General features: G+C 40.8%; 1 protein-coding gene across 2 annotated transcripts in view; it reads right to left on the minus strand.

The window, feature by feature from the left end:
- Positions 1–4,878: 4,878 nt before the first annotated feature.
- dpf1 (double PHD fingers 1) overlaps positions 4,879–15,799 on the minus strand; it is a 49,298-nt gene continuing 38,377 nt past the window's right edge. The window contains exons 9-12 of one of the 2 annotated variants that reach the window (XM_026192582.1): positions 14,458–14,577; positions 8,508–8,620; positions 7,788–7,869; positions 4,879–6,903 (exon numbers count right to left, since the gene is read on the minus strand). In XM_026192582.1, coding sequence (XP_026048367.1) covers positions 6,833–6,903; positions 7,788–7,869; positions 8,508–8,620; positions 14,458–14,577 — 386 coding nt within the window. In that variant the 3' untranslated portion in view covers positions 4,879–6,832. Of the gene's footprint in view, positions 6,904–7,787; positions 7,870–8,507; positions 8,621–14,457; positions 14,578–15,799 lie in introns of those variants that run through there. The other variant, XM_026192583.1, reaches the window with a different exon arrangement.

Raw genomic sequence — 15,799 nt, forward strand, 5'->3', positions numbered from 1 at the left:
TGTGTGTGCGCACACACAAAAACACACTGTTGGTGTACACACGTCTGAATTTTTTTGTGTGTGTGACACACAAGTGTTTTTGTGTGGGTTTCTGTATGCACAGGATGGTGCTGTGCAGGATTTTGGATAATGTTGGAGCTGTTCCAAAAAGGATGGATGGATGGAGGAATTTTTTTTCAGAGCATATTGTTAAAAATACCTATATCCCCCCTCAGCCCCCTCTCACCAAAAACCCCCAAGGAATCGAGTATGCACCAGTTTTTTGGTTTTCTGTGTTCTGGTAGGAAGCAAAAAATGGAACTGTTGATCGGCTTGACTTCACCCCGCTGCTGTTGCTCAGCCAGGTCTGGCCAACACTGCAGCTATGATGAATGTCTCATCTCCAGGAATACATCACAAATAGCAAAACTGTACCTGCCCTGAATAGCAAAGTGTATTTTCTTCTGCAGTGTTGCTGGAAAACAATTGTGGACAACAGGGCTCCTTTGTCCCCATTCCCAGGTTTTCCAGGATCCGCTATTCATTCCAAACAATGGCATCCCTTAATTTCTTTTTTATCTTCAAAGGCATTTTTACCCCTTTTTGAAACACATGAAAAGGCACCTTATATTTTTTTTTAAAAAGAGACACGTGTTTTCTAGCTAAAACTATGCAATTACATTCTCTTCTGAAGACTGAAAAAGGAAAGGAAGAAATAGGAGCGGGAGAAAAAAATGGTCGACATTGGCCTCAGCTTCAAGCCCATAAGTATGTGCATGTGAGAGAAGAAGTCCGTGGACTAGTCCTCCCCACCTAAGGAAAAAAAAAAAGACAGACTTGTAAGCTGCCCTAGTTGGCAGCAATACAGACGAGCAGACAGACAGACTGACTACTGTCCAAGAACACACAAATATTCAGCGATTTACACCACAGGAACTGGAGCAAATAATGCAAACACACACACGGCACACACAAAAGGTACAGCTCATTTTTCAATCTCATCTTTTTAATGGAAAAAAATGAGTCGAGGGAAGAGAGAAAAAACTGGGTAAATTGAGAAAGCCGAATGAATTCACAGAAAATGACTGACAGCAGTGATGACAGCAATGCGGTCACGGTCCACATTTCAAAGCATTCCCAGGTACCAGACGGAAGAGGAGGAGAAGAAAGAGAGGGAGGAAAAGAGGAGGGCGGTTAAAAAAATGTCCAAGAAGATTGCATCTTCCTCTCGAGGTAAAAAATACAAATTAAAAACTTGTCTTTATCCAGTGTTGTTTACAACAGACAGTCACATTGGAAAACAAAAAATGCAAAGATTGAAAATGAAAAGTGCACCCGCACTCACACGCATACATACTTACAATTAGTTTCTTATTTTTGGGAAAACAAAAACAAAAACAAATAAAACAACAAAAAAAAGTGCAAGCAAGATCACAGAACAACAATTTACAACAGAGGCCTAGAGTTGCCCAAAGGCTCAACCCTCTGACTGAGCCACCAACAGCCTGAAATGATGGTGGAAGGAGGAGATGGGGGTAATGGCATCAACTTGAGACCTGGAGGCTCCTGGTGTGGCTTTGTTGGACCCCACATCCCCACCCTTACACCACCATCGCTTTGCTTCATCCATTTGTACAGAGAGAAGGCTCAAGTTTCATTAAACTTTCCAAAGACCCAACAGGGCTTCCCCACCCACCCCAGATAGTACAATCAAAGTTAGTTTGACTCCACCATGCTTCTCCTTTTAAGTGCCAGCAAAGCTCCAAATATAAAGGCTTTTCAGTCACAATGACATCATCATTATCATCCAAATCCCAAACATTTCCATTATATTTAATCTAACAATCACCATTAAATATTTCCACTTCATCATCAAACTATTTCCACACAGACATGCTTCAAGTCTAGGTGTTAGCTCTGATTTGTAAATGGAAATAAACATTTCTTTTTATTGGTTGCTAGTGATTTTGTCGGCAAATGTAACACTAATTTAACACACCATAAAGTCATACAGTATAATCCGAGTGCCTTGCGTGAAATGTGTACACTCAAGTGCACTTTAGTTATAATCTGTACTCAACATTACAATCCTCAAGCAGTGTTGTGCCATGCAACTGGTTCCACTGAGAAGAAAATGTCTGCAGAATAATAAATAACACACTATTTTGGTTCGATTTGCTTCTTTCTTTTTTTTTCTTCACTGACCTTCTGTGGATATACGCTTACACTCATACACACACATGTACTCACATATATAGAAACACGCACTCACACACAGAGGCATAAACGCACTTGGAGAGCAAATGTAGCCACGCTGTGCAAAATGTAAAATTATTTTTTTTAAAGGTACAGAACCAAACAAGCAAACAAACAGGAACTGAACATAAGTTAAAGGTTTTAGTCGTCGTTATTTAAAAATGCATTACCGACTTTATCAAAATATGAGTCATTCATGCAAAGTTGAATTGAATTGAGGGGGTAGTACAGTATTTGCACCTACTGCCCGTCTGCATCAGATGGCAAACACGAGTACAGTTCAGATACATTCTAGCGAGCCATCTGATCCTGTGAATTTCCTTTCAGAGACATGATGCAGCATTAAAATGAGACGTTCATTCAAGCCGAAGCTGGCTGAGTCTGAGCCGTTTCATACTCTTACCTGTACACAAAAATATGAAACACTGTGTAAAATGGCAATTTGTTGCCCTTAATTCAATCCCCATATTTACAGGTATTGTCTCCAAACTCAAACCTCACATCCGCACTAATAAATCATTTAGAAATGTCCCCATAAATCAGCACTCGTACTTCACCTGTCTTCTAAAAATGCTTGTTAAGTTGCCATGAGAAACCCAGTTAAACTGGTTGAGGACACTATAACGGGTCATTTCAATAAGAGAAAAATAAAAGATATCTTTTCAGTGAAAGCCCATGAAGATGCATGCTGGCTGACCATTTAAACCCACGTTTCTCCACACTTACACCAGATTCTTTAGCGCAGACTAGCAGTGTTAGCATAACTTCTACAACAACATATTTTTCTTATCAACCCCAAAAAACAGAAAAAGAAACAAATCAGATGGCTTCACAGAGGCTGTCATATGTCATTTGAATGTATACATGTTAACAAATGTCCAATACAGTTTAATTTATTTATATTTTGGTGACACTGTCTCTCTTTTAGACAGGTTTGATCTTGAAAGAGCAACCTGATTGAGTATTGCTCTATGCTAGCAACACAGAGCTTAGCATATCCGCTAATGTAAAATCAATGACCCCTTAACATTATTCTCTGGTGATCATTGTGCTGATAATGGCAAAGACTGTGAGAGAATTAAGTACTCACATAAAAATCTATTTATGCGAAGCTAAAGGTGGAATACAGTTTTATAAAGACAACACCTCTTAAGGGGTGTAGTCTGTAATCAGGATTGCAACTATTATTTATTACAAATTTTTACTTATCTGATAAAAGAGAAGTTAGAGTGATGGGAACAATGACTGTAGAAACATTTTCTGTAGTCATTGGATGGGACAGTTAGCTTAATCTCAAGACTGGGGAAACTACGGGGGCCCTGAGAGGTCAAATAAACTGCAACTTAAGAAAACACCAGAAAACAGAAAAATGTTTCAAAAGCACACAAAATACAATGGCAGTGTTTTGGGGGAGACATTAACCAAAACCTGTAAAGGACTCCACAAAGAGACAGACACTTAAATGAAGCTAAGGATTCATCTGTGTTACGTTTCGTTCAGGAGAAAAAGATACAAAATTTGTTTTAATTGTGTGACTTACCAAATACTGTAGATACACACAAAAAATACTTGTGTTTCGTTCATTATATCTTGTTTGGTTTTTTTTTTTAGTTTTTTCTTTTTTTTCTTTTAACTGTATTCTATTTAACCTTTGTTGTATTTTTTGAAAAACACTTTCAAAATATTGAAATATATTTTGAAAAAGGGTGGAGTGCCCACTCCAGGTCAGGGACTAGACCCTGCCCCAAGTGGAGGAGTTTAAGTATCTCGGGGTCTTGTTCACGAGTGATGGGAGAAGGGAGCGGGAGATCGACAGACGGATTGGTGCAGCAGCTGCAGTGATGCGGACGCTGTACCACAGCGGTCCCCAACCCCCGGGCCTCGGACCGGTAACGGTCCGTGAGTCGTTTAGTACCGGGCCGCGAGAGTTGAGGCTCAGATGTGAAATGTCTGGTTTTCAGGGTTTTTATCGGTTTTCAGCGTTATTTTGTTATCGTTTTTATTGTTAACTCGGTTTTCCTGGGTCTTTTCACGTGTGTTATGAATAAATCTTCTTTTTTCGGTACCGGTACTAGTTTTATTTTGTTGTATTTATCCGCGACACCTTAAAGGCCGGTCCGTGAAAATATTGTCGGGCATAAACCGGTCCGTGGCACAAAAAAAGTTGGGGACCGCTGCTGTACTGGTCTGTTGTGGTGAAGAGAGAGCTGAGTGTAAAAGCGAAGCTCTCAATTTACCGTACAATCTACGTCCCTACCCTCACCTATGGTCACAAGCTGTGGGTAGTGACCGAAAAAACGAGATCACAAATACAAGGCCAGCCACCCTTCGGAGGAAGGGTGGCTCAGAGTAGAGCAGCTGCTGCTCCACATCGAAAGGAGCCAGTTGAGGTGGTTCGGGCATCTGACAAGGATGCCCCCTGGGCACCTCCTGGGTAAGGTTTTCCAGGCATGTCCCACCAGGAAGAGGCCCCGGGGCAGACCCAGGACACACTGGAGAGATTATATCTCTCGGCTGGCCTGGGAACGCTTTGGTGTTCATAAGCCATAGGAGGTGGCTGGGGAGAGGGAGGTCTGGGCTTCTCTGCTTGGGCTGCTGCCCCCGCGACCCGACCTTGGATAAGCGGAAGAAAATGGATGGATGTATTTTTCTATTTCTATTGTGTTTTATTCATCATCAGTTTTGTTTTGTGTGCTATTACAGCATTTTAGTATTTGTTGGTGTTATTTTTCTTAGCTACAGTGCATTTGACCTCTCAGGGCCACTGTAAGAAACAGTTTTCCTGGCCGTATGTCTGTGTAGGGTTTCACTCAAACAGGTAATGTTAGTCTAAGACCCTTGAATCAAGGGTGGCTGGACTTCTTTACGTTTTTTGAAGATGTTTCACCTCTCATCCTGGCTACCAGCACCTCTAATGTTTATGGATTAACGTGTAATATAAAACAAAAGGTTGTAAATGATAAAAATGATGATCTTCAGTGTGGGTTATGTGCCATACTATTCATTTCTTCCATACTTTCCAGAGTCACTACAAGATGAACTCTGGCATATAAGCCACGGTGAAATGATGAAACAATTCCTTTAACACTTTCTTTTTGTCTTCACTCTGTCAGAATACCTGGACGAGAAAATGCCGACTTTCCTTACATCCACTTGACCTCTGCTACTCAGATCCTCGCACAGATCCTGCCTAGCTTGGAAATGGCTACAATTATTGTAGTTTTCAAATAAAGTCCCACAAACAGACATGCACACACACACATACACACTAACACACACCCAGTTTGGCCAAAAGAGTTCATATTACAAACACATTATTGCGAATTAAGTGTGCTTTCTCTTCGATTTCAATTACAAGTTTTGAAAAAACAACTGAAACAACAACATGCGAATGAAAAAGAAATTAAAAAAAGGAATCATTAAAAAATACGTTTTTTTGGCCTCCGCATAGGCCAGACAAAGATCTGCATTGTCCACACATTGATCCTACATTCTTAACACACAGATAATACACACCAAGCACCAGGAGCGTTTTAGTCTCGCATTGGCTTCACAGTCATTGTTTCATCGAGGGAAAGGGCGAACAAAGGTCAGGTAAAGGATTTGTGAGGGACGCTAAGCCTAAATTGTATTTTTAAATACATCGTTTGATCAGAGATAGTTGATTAAGAGAAAAATCCTTCTCTCCTTTAATCAGAGGATCACATCCGCACACTAAAAACCACCGGTGTCAATCCCAAAATGCATCATTAATTTTGTGGAAAAACCCCATGCAACGAGAGAGGACAGGGTGAGGTCAAAGATGGTCTGAGTTCCTGACCAGAGACTCCGACGTGTCCGGCGAGGGTGAGGTTTTATGAGCGCGTAGATGGAGAATCAGTCGAAATTCTGTACAATTCACTCTGCCTTTAAAAAACTGCATGGAGCAGGAAACCCTGCAGACAAATAATGGAGCAGAGTTCAGTGTCTCAGCTCTGCCGTGCACGGTAAAGGACAGAGGGAGTAAATGAAATTTTGATTGGGTGTATATTTCACAGTTGACTAACACTGAAACATACTGCTCCATGGTTATCCAGGGTCTTCAATGCCCTGTCCTCTGCCTAACACCTATCCATCTTATTAATTCTCGCTCACTACTTGACTGAGTTGCAGCTGAAGATCATTAGGGCTCATCCGAGGGCCCTTATGAGGGTTCCTGTGGAGTAGTATGCCTCAGAAGTGCCCTTGGCAGGCTGAAGTGTGTGTCTTGCTAGCAAACTTATTGCCAGCTGATGAATTCCTCTGTTGAGACAGAGAGAGAATGAAGGGAGGGGGGATTCAGGTCAAGCACAACAGGGAATTCGAGTGACCAAAATAAATAAATAAACGGGGCGGAGGTTGGCTCGCCACTGGAAAGACGTTTCGGGAATATGCATCGCCGTGGTTGCTGTGTGCTCAGTCGTGTCAAAGGTCGCGGGGACAGAACGTAGAGAGAGTAGCGGCGAGCAGATCAGAAGAGGAGAGGGGGGGTAGCCTCTGAGGCACAGTGAGGGGGGTTACGGAGAAGTGGTTTTGGGAGAGGATGAAGGGCCAAGAGGAAGAGGCGCAGCTCAGCAGATTAAGTGAGGGTGATGTAGGCTGAGGCCTTCTCCTTCAGTTGTCTTAGACACAGATGACAGCTCCAGCTCCCTGTACAACACACACACACACAGATTGGGAGTTCAATCACTGCTATTGTAAAGCCTTGTGGATTAATCCCTCATTTCACACAGAGCGTTAAGTAACACTGTAAATTAAAGCTCCGTGTTTAAACACCACACGCTGTGCCTGTGGTTTGTGGGTGCAGAGGATCTGACAAGTAGTTTGGTTTGGATTCCGGCTCAGGATTTGTGACATTAATTAAACATAAAGTCGAGACAGATGCTGAAATGTTCTCCTCAACCTTAACGCTTCAAAGTGAACCCAGACTAAAGGTGGTACACAAATATAAGTTTATCATCGACGCGTGTGCGGAGACCCGAAATTAACTGACTGCTGCTGAATTTTAAAAAATATTTTCCTGTAAATCGAAAGCATCGCATGTGTGGGCAGAGCTTGACACTGTTAGTGCGTGTTGAACACAAGTGGCACCGCTACTGTATGTTCAGCCAAGTGACACTTTTGCCATGGAAACAGATTATCTTTCTACTACTCATTTCCATGACAACGCCATCAAACATTTTGAGGCAGCCATCTTATGTGGCAAATGACAGTTTGATTTAAACAGAAGTACCTTCTCCATTTCTGTAATCGCAGTCACGGTATTTTAGACCGCCGTATTCAGATTAAAACATTCATTCAAAAAAGAAAAAGAAAAAAAAGAAAAGAGTCCTGAGGGTCATATTCTTTAAAAATGCCTTAAAAATCAGCACGACTGCTCTGACTGCAGGTTTCACTCTCCTCATTCTACCTACAGCACAGATAGTTCCATGTCTCTGTAATGATAAAAATGTTGTCGTGGTTGTGGAAAGTTGTGAAGTCTGATAAAAATGAGGATGCGGTACATTGTGTAGCTTTGCGGCGTGCATGCGTACCCTCTGGCGGCTCAGACATCGGAGGGCTCAGACAGTACATGTGATAGCCTCTGTCACAATCGTCACAGAACAACAGCTGGTCCTGCAAAAGAAGAGAATTAGTGTCGTTAATCACACGTGCGCACGGTCTTGAAATCAAAGCCGAGGACTGCAGCGGCAAAACATAGTGTGTGTAGTGCTTTAACAATGATTTTGTATTTATATAATCAAGCGACTGGGGTGTGATGAATATGTCCCTGGTTGTTTTTTTTTATTTCATATTCATAACTTCAACCTTTGTTGTGGCAGGCGGTAAAAAGCTCAACAGGATCAACAACTCTCTTTCTTTGTTGTATGTACACTAGATGCTTTAACCAGCACTTTGAGTCCTGCATTGCAGTCTGTGTAAATTTAAGCACCTTCAAAAAAATCTGCACTTCTGGAAGGGTTTTCAGTAAAATTTGTTTGATCTCAGTAAATTGTGGGCAGCACTATAACACCATCCTTCAGCCGTGCACCGTCTTCATGCACTCAAGTATTTGAGCCAGACATCGGCCTCGGATAACTACAAAAATAAATATCAGCAGTATTCACTTATACCTGCTCTGCCTAAGTTTTTCTGGCATTATGTATGAGCTGTACATGTGTGTGTGTGTATGTTTGTGTGTGTGTGTGTGTGTGTGTGTGTGTGTGCAGCCACATGTGCTTAGATTTAACGTGTAGTAGAAAGTAAGAGCCTACGTCGTTCTCAGAGGTGCCACACAGGCTGCAGGACTTGCACTCGATGCACTGCCAGCGATAAGTCCTCACCGCAGCTGTCATGTTCACTGTGAACTGCAGACAGGACGGGTGGCCTGGGTGCACACACACAAACACACATACACACACACGCGCGCGCACAGGCACACAGGCACACAGACACGCGTTCACTATTTCTGTCTGTATTTTGAGGACAGTCATCCAGCTGTTTCTTCCAGCTGTAAATTCATTTGCTTCATTCAGGTGATCTGTTTGAGGAGAACTTAGCAGGTATTTTGCAAGCGACTGAATGCTTGCTTGGTTGCCGCTCCCCCCTGCATATTTATGAAGAATGTAAATACGGTCTTGATAATAACCACAATTATTGGCATGTGAATTAATCCATATAGTTGCTTTAACTTGGTCTTAGACATAGACTGTATATAAAAGATGGGCAGAGCTTTTGGGTCTGAAAAATGAAGCTAGAAGTGCCTTAAACCTGCATTATTTCTAACTGTCAGCAAGAAGGACGTCAACTCCATAGAAGTCTATGAGAAAATGAGCCGACTTCTCAGTTGATTTTGACCACATGATCTTCTCAGCCACTAATTTCAAGTCTTCATCAGTACTGTTTAGAGTAAACTTGTTGATAAACCTTCAGGTTTTCAGTTATACTCCTTGCTTGTTCCAAGTGTGGTTGTCCTAAAACACATATATAAAGGCAGTTTTTCAGGAAGTACAATTTAGTTCAAGTAGTTTAGTTTAGTTTCTGTGTTTTTTAACTCGCCACAGCTAACAATGTCTTGGTGCTTTATGGATGCACCTTGCTAACCAAGATTGCCAGCTATCCTTAGATGATCAGCTCTTTGTGTTGGTAAGATTATCAGGATATTCCCAGTGGCTACATTCAGCTTTTATATAGAACCCGCTGCCCTAGTTAAATAAAATGACAGGGAAGTAATAACAGTTTTCATAAACTGAAGTCCACATTTCAGTCATTTGGAAAACAAACTATCTCTTCTTTTCTGCAGTTATTTGAATTTTTCCTGATATTTACTGTTACATGATTATGAAAATATAAATGTTATGTCATCCACACTTTCTGACCTTCCAGTTATGAAGGACCATACCAGTGTCTTGCATGCACTAGCCCAATCACTACAAATCACATAAACCCTTTTTTTCTGTCCTTTTTATTTTTCAAACATAAATGTGAGAAGAAAAAAATATGTAGTACATGCAGTCAAATTATAAGTACACATTCTGCACCACTGCACCATCTGCTTTTATACAGATAACCGAAATGTACAAACACATCTCACACCAAAAAAAATGAGCCTTATAATAAGAAAACAAAAATACAAGCACATTAAAACAAATACGTTCTCTACTCTCTCCACTAAAATAAACGCTCCTTGCTATTCACAGTCAAAATACATGCTAGGAGGGGGGTCGTTCTCTCATCAAATCAGATTCTTCGTATCAAAGGAAAGAGGAAACAGACAATCATTATAATATCACACTTGGATGATGCACAAAAAGCTAGTGTTGAAGGCAGAACATAATATTCTAAACACTTTTGTGTTTTCTTGCCAGACAAGAAGGTCACATTGAGATGACATTTTATTGGTTCCATTCATATTTCAGTGCCAGCAAAATATCTGCATGAACCGCAGAGCAGAGTGTTGTGATCAGCAGAAATGACCACATTAAATTTGTAGAATAAGAGCTTCAGTTATACACAACATTGTCTCTCATAATGCACATCAACTTTCCACGCCTTTATACAAAAGTTTCCTCTATTTCTGGTTATGGACGTCAGCAAAAACCTTTTACCAACCATATTTGTTGCTCATTATAACCCATGAAGAATCAGTTTCTTTAAAAAATCCAATCATTATTAGGTTTTGTTGTTTTAATGAATACATTTGAATTGCATGAATGCAGTTAGCCCTGATTTGTAAGTCGGGATAAAAATGTGATTAGGAATGAGAAACTGTCTGAGAACAATTTACATTACAGCCACCATTTCCCAAAACACATCATGTTGCTTAAGTTGTTTGCTTTCAATGTATTTTCTGGTTTCCAGAGAGCCACTCTTTTCCATCAATTTGCATACAGCGTTCAACTTCCAGTGACTTATAATCATGAGATATTACATCAAAGAGAAAGGCAATAATCTGCTATTATTTAACCACAGTTAGTTTTGGCTAGTGATGCTGTTGTTTTCTCATTGCATCATTGTTTACCATCATTATAAGAGGTAATGTGCTCTTTTCACAGCTAAACTTGTGGTCAGAAGCATGAATGTGATGGTTATTTAGGTCTTTTAATGGTTTCTTTGATGTGTTTGTTTTCTAGGGTGGAATGATTGCACAGCATACATCTTTGTTGACTTGCACAAGTTTGATTTTATTTTGGATTTTCTCCAATCCACATGGGGTCAAAATTATACATACACTCAATTAAATCTTTTAATAAGTGCTGCTAAAGGTTCTACGCTCTTTTAACTTGACAAGGCCCATTATCTTATTAACTCAATAGTCATCATGATTGTCTACAACTGGTAGTTTCTCTTCACCAGCATAAGACGAATTTGTCTGACAGCACTCACTGTGAATACTCAGATACTTAATACTCAGAACAAAGGGAAAATCCAAGGAACTCATTAAAGAGTTAAGAAGGAAAACTGTTGTTTTACATAGCTTGGAAAGGTGTCTTGGAGTCTAAACAACTGAAGGCTCCAGGATCATCAGTTCAAACAATTGTATGCAAGTACAAGTTATTTGGATGTGTCATCGCTTTGCTAAATTCTGGAAGAAGACTCAAACTGTCACCATCAGATGAGAGGAAACTGATTACGATGTTCAGGAACAACCTATGAACACCAAGGCTCAGCCCTGACACACGAACTAGAAACTGCTGGAACACCAGTGTCATGGTCCACAGTGAAACAAGTTTTACATCACCATGGACTCAAAATGGACCAAGCAAGATGCCCCTGCTACAAAACCTAAGAACACTATACCAGTTGTTGGGCATGATAGTGGTACCATCATGCTCTGGGGCTGTTAGTATAATCGACTCACCACGGATCACCACGACTCGACTCGGATCAACTGTTTTTTTTATTACAATCTAATATTACCTAACATGCATGGTTGTCGTCATAGCAACGTGTCAGAGCGTCCCGCTTTGACACCTTTTGTTGTAGCAACACAAATGCTACAACAAAGGGTGGACGTCAAGGCGACAATATACCTGCTGCTCAGTCTGTGGCTTTTCGTCAGACTCAGGGATCACGGCGTTGTTTTTTGTAGCCATTTCCCTCATAGCCAGGTTTTAAAAAATGCCGTTTTTCATTTCCGTGAACGAGTCATCAAGTGATGCTACTGACCAGCCAATCAGTGGCATGCAGACTAGAGATGGACCGATCCAATATTACGTATCGGTATCGGTCCGATACTGACATAAATTACTGGATCGGATATCGGAGAGAAATAAAAAATGTAATCCGATCCATTAAATATCGAAAAAGCACCTCACAAAACTTGCGACATGGCATAACTCGGATCATAACCGTAGCACGTGGCAGCAGTATGCATCACGTGATAGAGCAGCTGTGTGTATTTGTAGCCTCGCTACCAATCCGGCATTTCATCTCCGAGGAAGTTATCCCAGAGAGAAGTAAAGCAAATGTGTAAGTTCATCTCTGAATGTTTGTAAAGCATTCCCGCGTTAAGCTTAACAACCGACATATGGAGCGACTGCCTCTTCTCTCTCCCTCCCTCTTCAATACTACTTCAATCATGAAACTGATCAATGATCAGCTGATCGGCTTTTCTGTCGTGAGTCCGTCTCTCTTGTTTGTTTATCGCCCACTTCGCGCCAGAAAGAGGAAACCAGCGGCTGAATAACAGCAGCACGTTTAAGCTTGATAATCTGTTGTTAGAATTTATTTAATATTACTTTCTACACCAGGATCTTTTTCTACATAGCTGACGGCTGGTAACTGTGCAGGGGCGGATCTAGGAAAGTTTAGCCAAGGGGGCCGATAGGGCATGAACAGGGAAAAGGGGGCACAAAGACATACCTTTCTTTCTTATTCTCATTTAAAATGTCTATCTTTTAATAAATAATTACCCGAATCTTACACCCAAAGTTTTAATCTGATGTAAAATGTATAGAAGTCCATTACTGTATATAGTAACTATTAAGTCTAATATACCCTAGTAAGCTATAGTACTTTTTCCTTTGGGAAGGTACCATCTGTGCAGTCTGCAATTCTGTTGAAGAAAGATGTTGAATCTATTTAATTATTCTTCAAAAACAAATTCTGTGCATTTTTTTTTTCACACTGCATCAAATTAAAGTTGATTACGTCAATTAAGCATCATGAGGTGGACAGTGGGTGGTTTCCTATTTTTTTATTTTTTTTATTTTTTTTGCTGGGTGTTTTAGAACCCTATTAGTTAGGTTGCTTACTCTTTAAAATACCAGAATAGGGAGGATGGAGTAGGTTTAAGTTTATTAGATTGATCAGTGTTGCTGAACTATGAAATATTTTGGGTGCAGTGTATTTTTTGCATACAGGTATAACAGAATGGCTTTAGTGGGTTTTTTTTTAACTTGAGTATGAACTTATACAAAAAGCAGCAAGATATTAGAAAAACAGTTTTATTGAATAAAAAACACTATATCGGATTCATATCGGTATTGGCAGATATCCAAATTTATGATATCGGTATCGGTATCGGACATGAAAAAGTGGTATCATGCCATCTCTAATGCAGACTGATGACGTTAGATTTTAGTACCTGCTCAGATTGCTTGGAACCCCGGCCGAGTGGGTACTAAAAAAGTACCAGCTCCTATGGCCTAATGGAAAACCCTGAAAACCTGGGCAAACCGTGCCGAGTCGATAAGTAGATACTGATGGAAAAGGGGCTTTAAATTGATTAGTGTGGGTGTATTTATATATTTGAGCCTCTACCTATACTGTTGACCCTGTGTGGATTAGAGAAAATCCGAAAAACAACACAAGTTGTGCAACCAGCTCTTGTTTTTTAAAATTATAAAAAAACGTGTGCTGTATAATCATTCCCTGGAAAAAGCACGGTTCAAAGAAATCATGACATTCATGCTCATGATGAACATATGAAAACTTCTGATCTCTTTGAGTTTTGCAAGTAACTCTTTAAAAGAAAAGCCATCAGCTCACTGACAATCATGTTGTGATGATACCAGTATTAATGTTGTGTTCTTTGGTATTGTGACCACTTTAGTGTCTGGGCAACCACTACTTTAAGGTTTCAGTGTGGTTACTTTCCCTTAGCTATATCCAAGTCTGTGCAAACTGATTTTTAGGTAGTGTAATTAAAGATAATCACTTGCAGTTTGAAACACTGAAGCAAATGGCTAGTAAGGACTCTAGTTTTACTGTACATCATTTGTATTACATGGGCTAAAACAAAAAACACTGGTATGGTCCATTTTAAGCATTAATGAAAAGAATCAAAACTTTATTTTACTTAAAATGGGCCTATTGTGCTTTTTTTGTTACTTTCTGTCATATAAAGTTATCCCTTATAAGGTCATTTGAAGCACAGAAGCCCCACCCACCCCGTGATTAAAAAGTCTCTTAATAAGATGCAGCCAATCAGAAGAAAGTTCCCTTAAAGAGTTGGTGCCCTTAAAAGGGAGGGGAGTTGAAGTGGAGTGTATCAAACTATGAATGAACTTGGTCAGTACCGAGGTTCAGTATACGACAAGTAATGATTATTTTGAACTGCCAATCGTGCAAAGCTACAAAGTTCAAGAATAAAAATCTGGAAATTAGCAAAATAGGGCCACATTAAGTAGTAAACATGAAATCTTAAGCCAAGAAATTCAATGTATTAAAACTGTGCCTTAACAGCCATTCTGCCAATCATCCCCTTCAGTGGTGCCCTACCTGAGCGTCCACAGTCCGCACAGGAAATAAGGTCTTCAGGACAGCCGGTCTTCTTTGAGCCTCCGAGGCAAAAGTCGCAGTAGCCGTTGGCAATGACTGAGCCATCCGCTGCTTTCTTGGCTGAGAGAAGAAAAAGAAAAAGGGGGTAAGAAAAACTTTCTCCCAACTGGACTCCTGGGGAAAAGAGGATGAAGAGCAAGAGTGTAAATTCATAAGTCAGTGTTATGAAATGTTGCCTCGGGGTGAAGAGGCTGTATCAGTCTCTCGACAGTGAGACAGATTGAAGAGGGAAAACCTATAAAAGTCATATCAGGTGAACAAAGCAACCATCACTGAGGTGTGCTGGGAAGCATGGTCAATGGAGTATTACAGAATACGAGTGATTAGAGATAAAATGATGAGATAACAAAGCAAAAGAAAGTAGACGTGTAACTAAGTCTTGGTCACCACTCATTATTATATATTTACTTTGGTAAAATAAGCACCAACGCAGGCCTGCTCTGGAGCCTGGGACTCTCCAAACACTGGCTCACCCAGTGAGGGTGGGACCGAACAGAAGGGAACGTCCGCTGGGAGCCCCTGGGGTCTAGCAAATATTTTCAGGAGTGGAGGAGGAGGGAGAGCAGAGGAGACAGAAAGAGAGAGACCGTGTGTTCCCGTGTATGTGTGCGTGTGCTTGTGGATGTGTGCTTGTGTCCGTGCATGTGTTGGGGGGTGCCGGGACAGACCTGCCATCATGCTGAGCACGGAGAGGCAAGTGCTCCATGTGAAGCCGTTTCATAATAATTATTAACAAAGAGAAATTCCCCCTGCCTGCCTGAGTGCTGTGTATATACTGTAAGTATCACTGTATGTGTGTGTGTGTATGATCCACACGTACCCCTTATCTCTCTGTCTGACTGTTGGTCTTCCTGCCTGTCTGTCTGTCTCCTGCCTGTCTCACTACTGTTGATTGCATAATCATTTTAATGGAAGCAATCACATAACCACTGCAGACTATTTGTATGTGTGCTTTCGTCTCAAAGATGTAATGCAGCGGACGGGTCCTTCACAGTGAGTCACCAGGCTGGTGCACTGGTGAATATACAATAGAGTGGATTATACAGGTACACACTCACACACATACAAGCTCAAGTGGAAAACCATTCATCCCGCAGGAAAATAAAAGCACTATAAGCAATACTGTGGTTGTGCTCTTATGAGAGATCATTAATCCATCCATTTATAAGGGTGGAGTCTTGCTAGGCCGGAAAGGGGAGGAGAGGGTGAATTTGATGGAATTTGATGTTGGAAAGGGGAAGGTGGAGTGAGAGGAAGAGATTGGGTTTCTACTCGAAAGGGT

The sequence above is a fragment of the Astatotilapia calliptera genome, chromosome 14, assembly GCF_900246225.1.
Source record: "Astatotilapia calliptera chromosome 14, fAstCal1.2, whole genome shotgun sequence".
In the NCBI taxonomy this organism is placed as follows: domain Eukaryota; kingdom Metazoa; phylum Chordata; class Actinopteri; order Cichliformes; family Cichlidae; genus Astatotilapia; species Astatotilapia calliptera.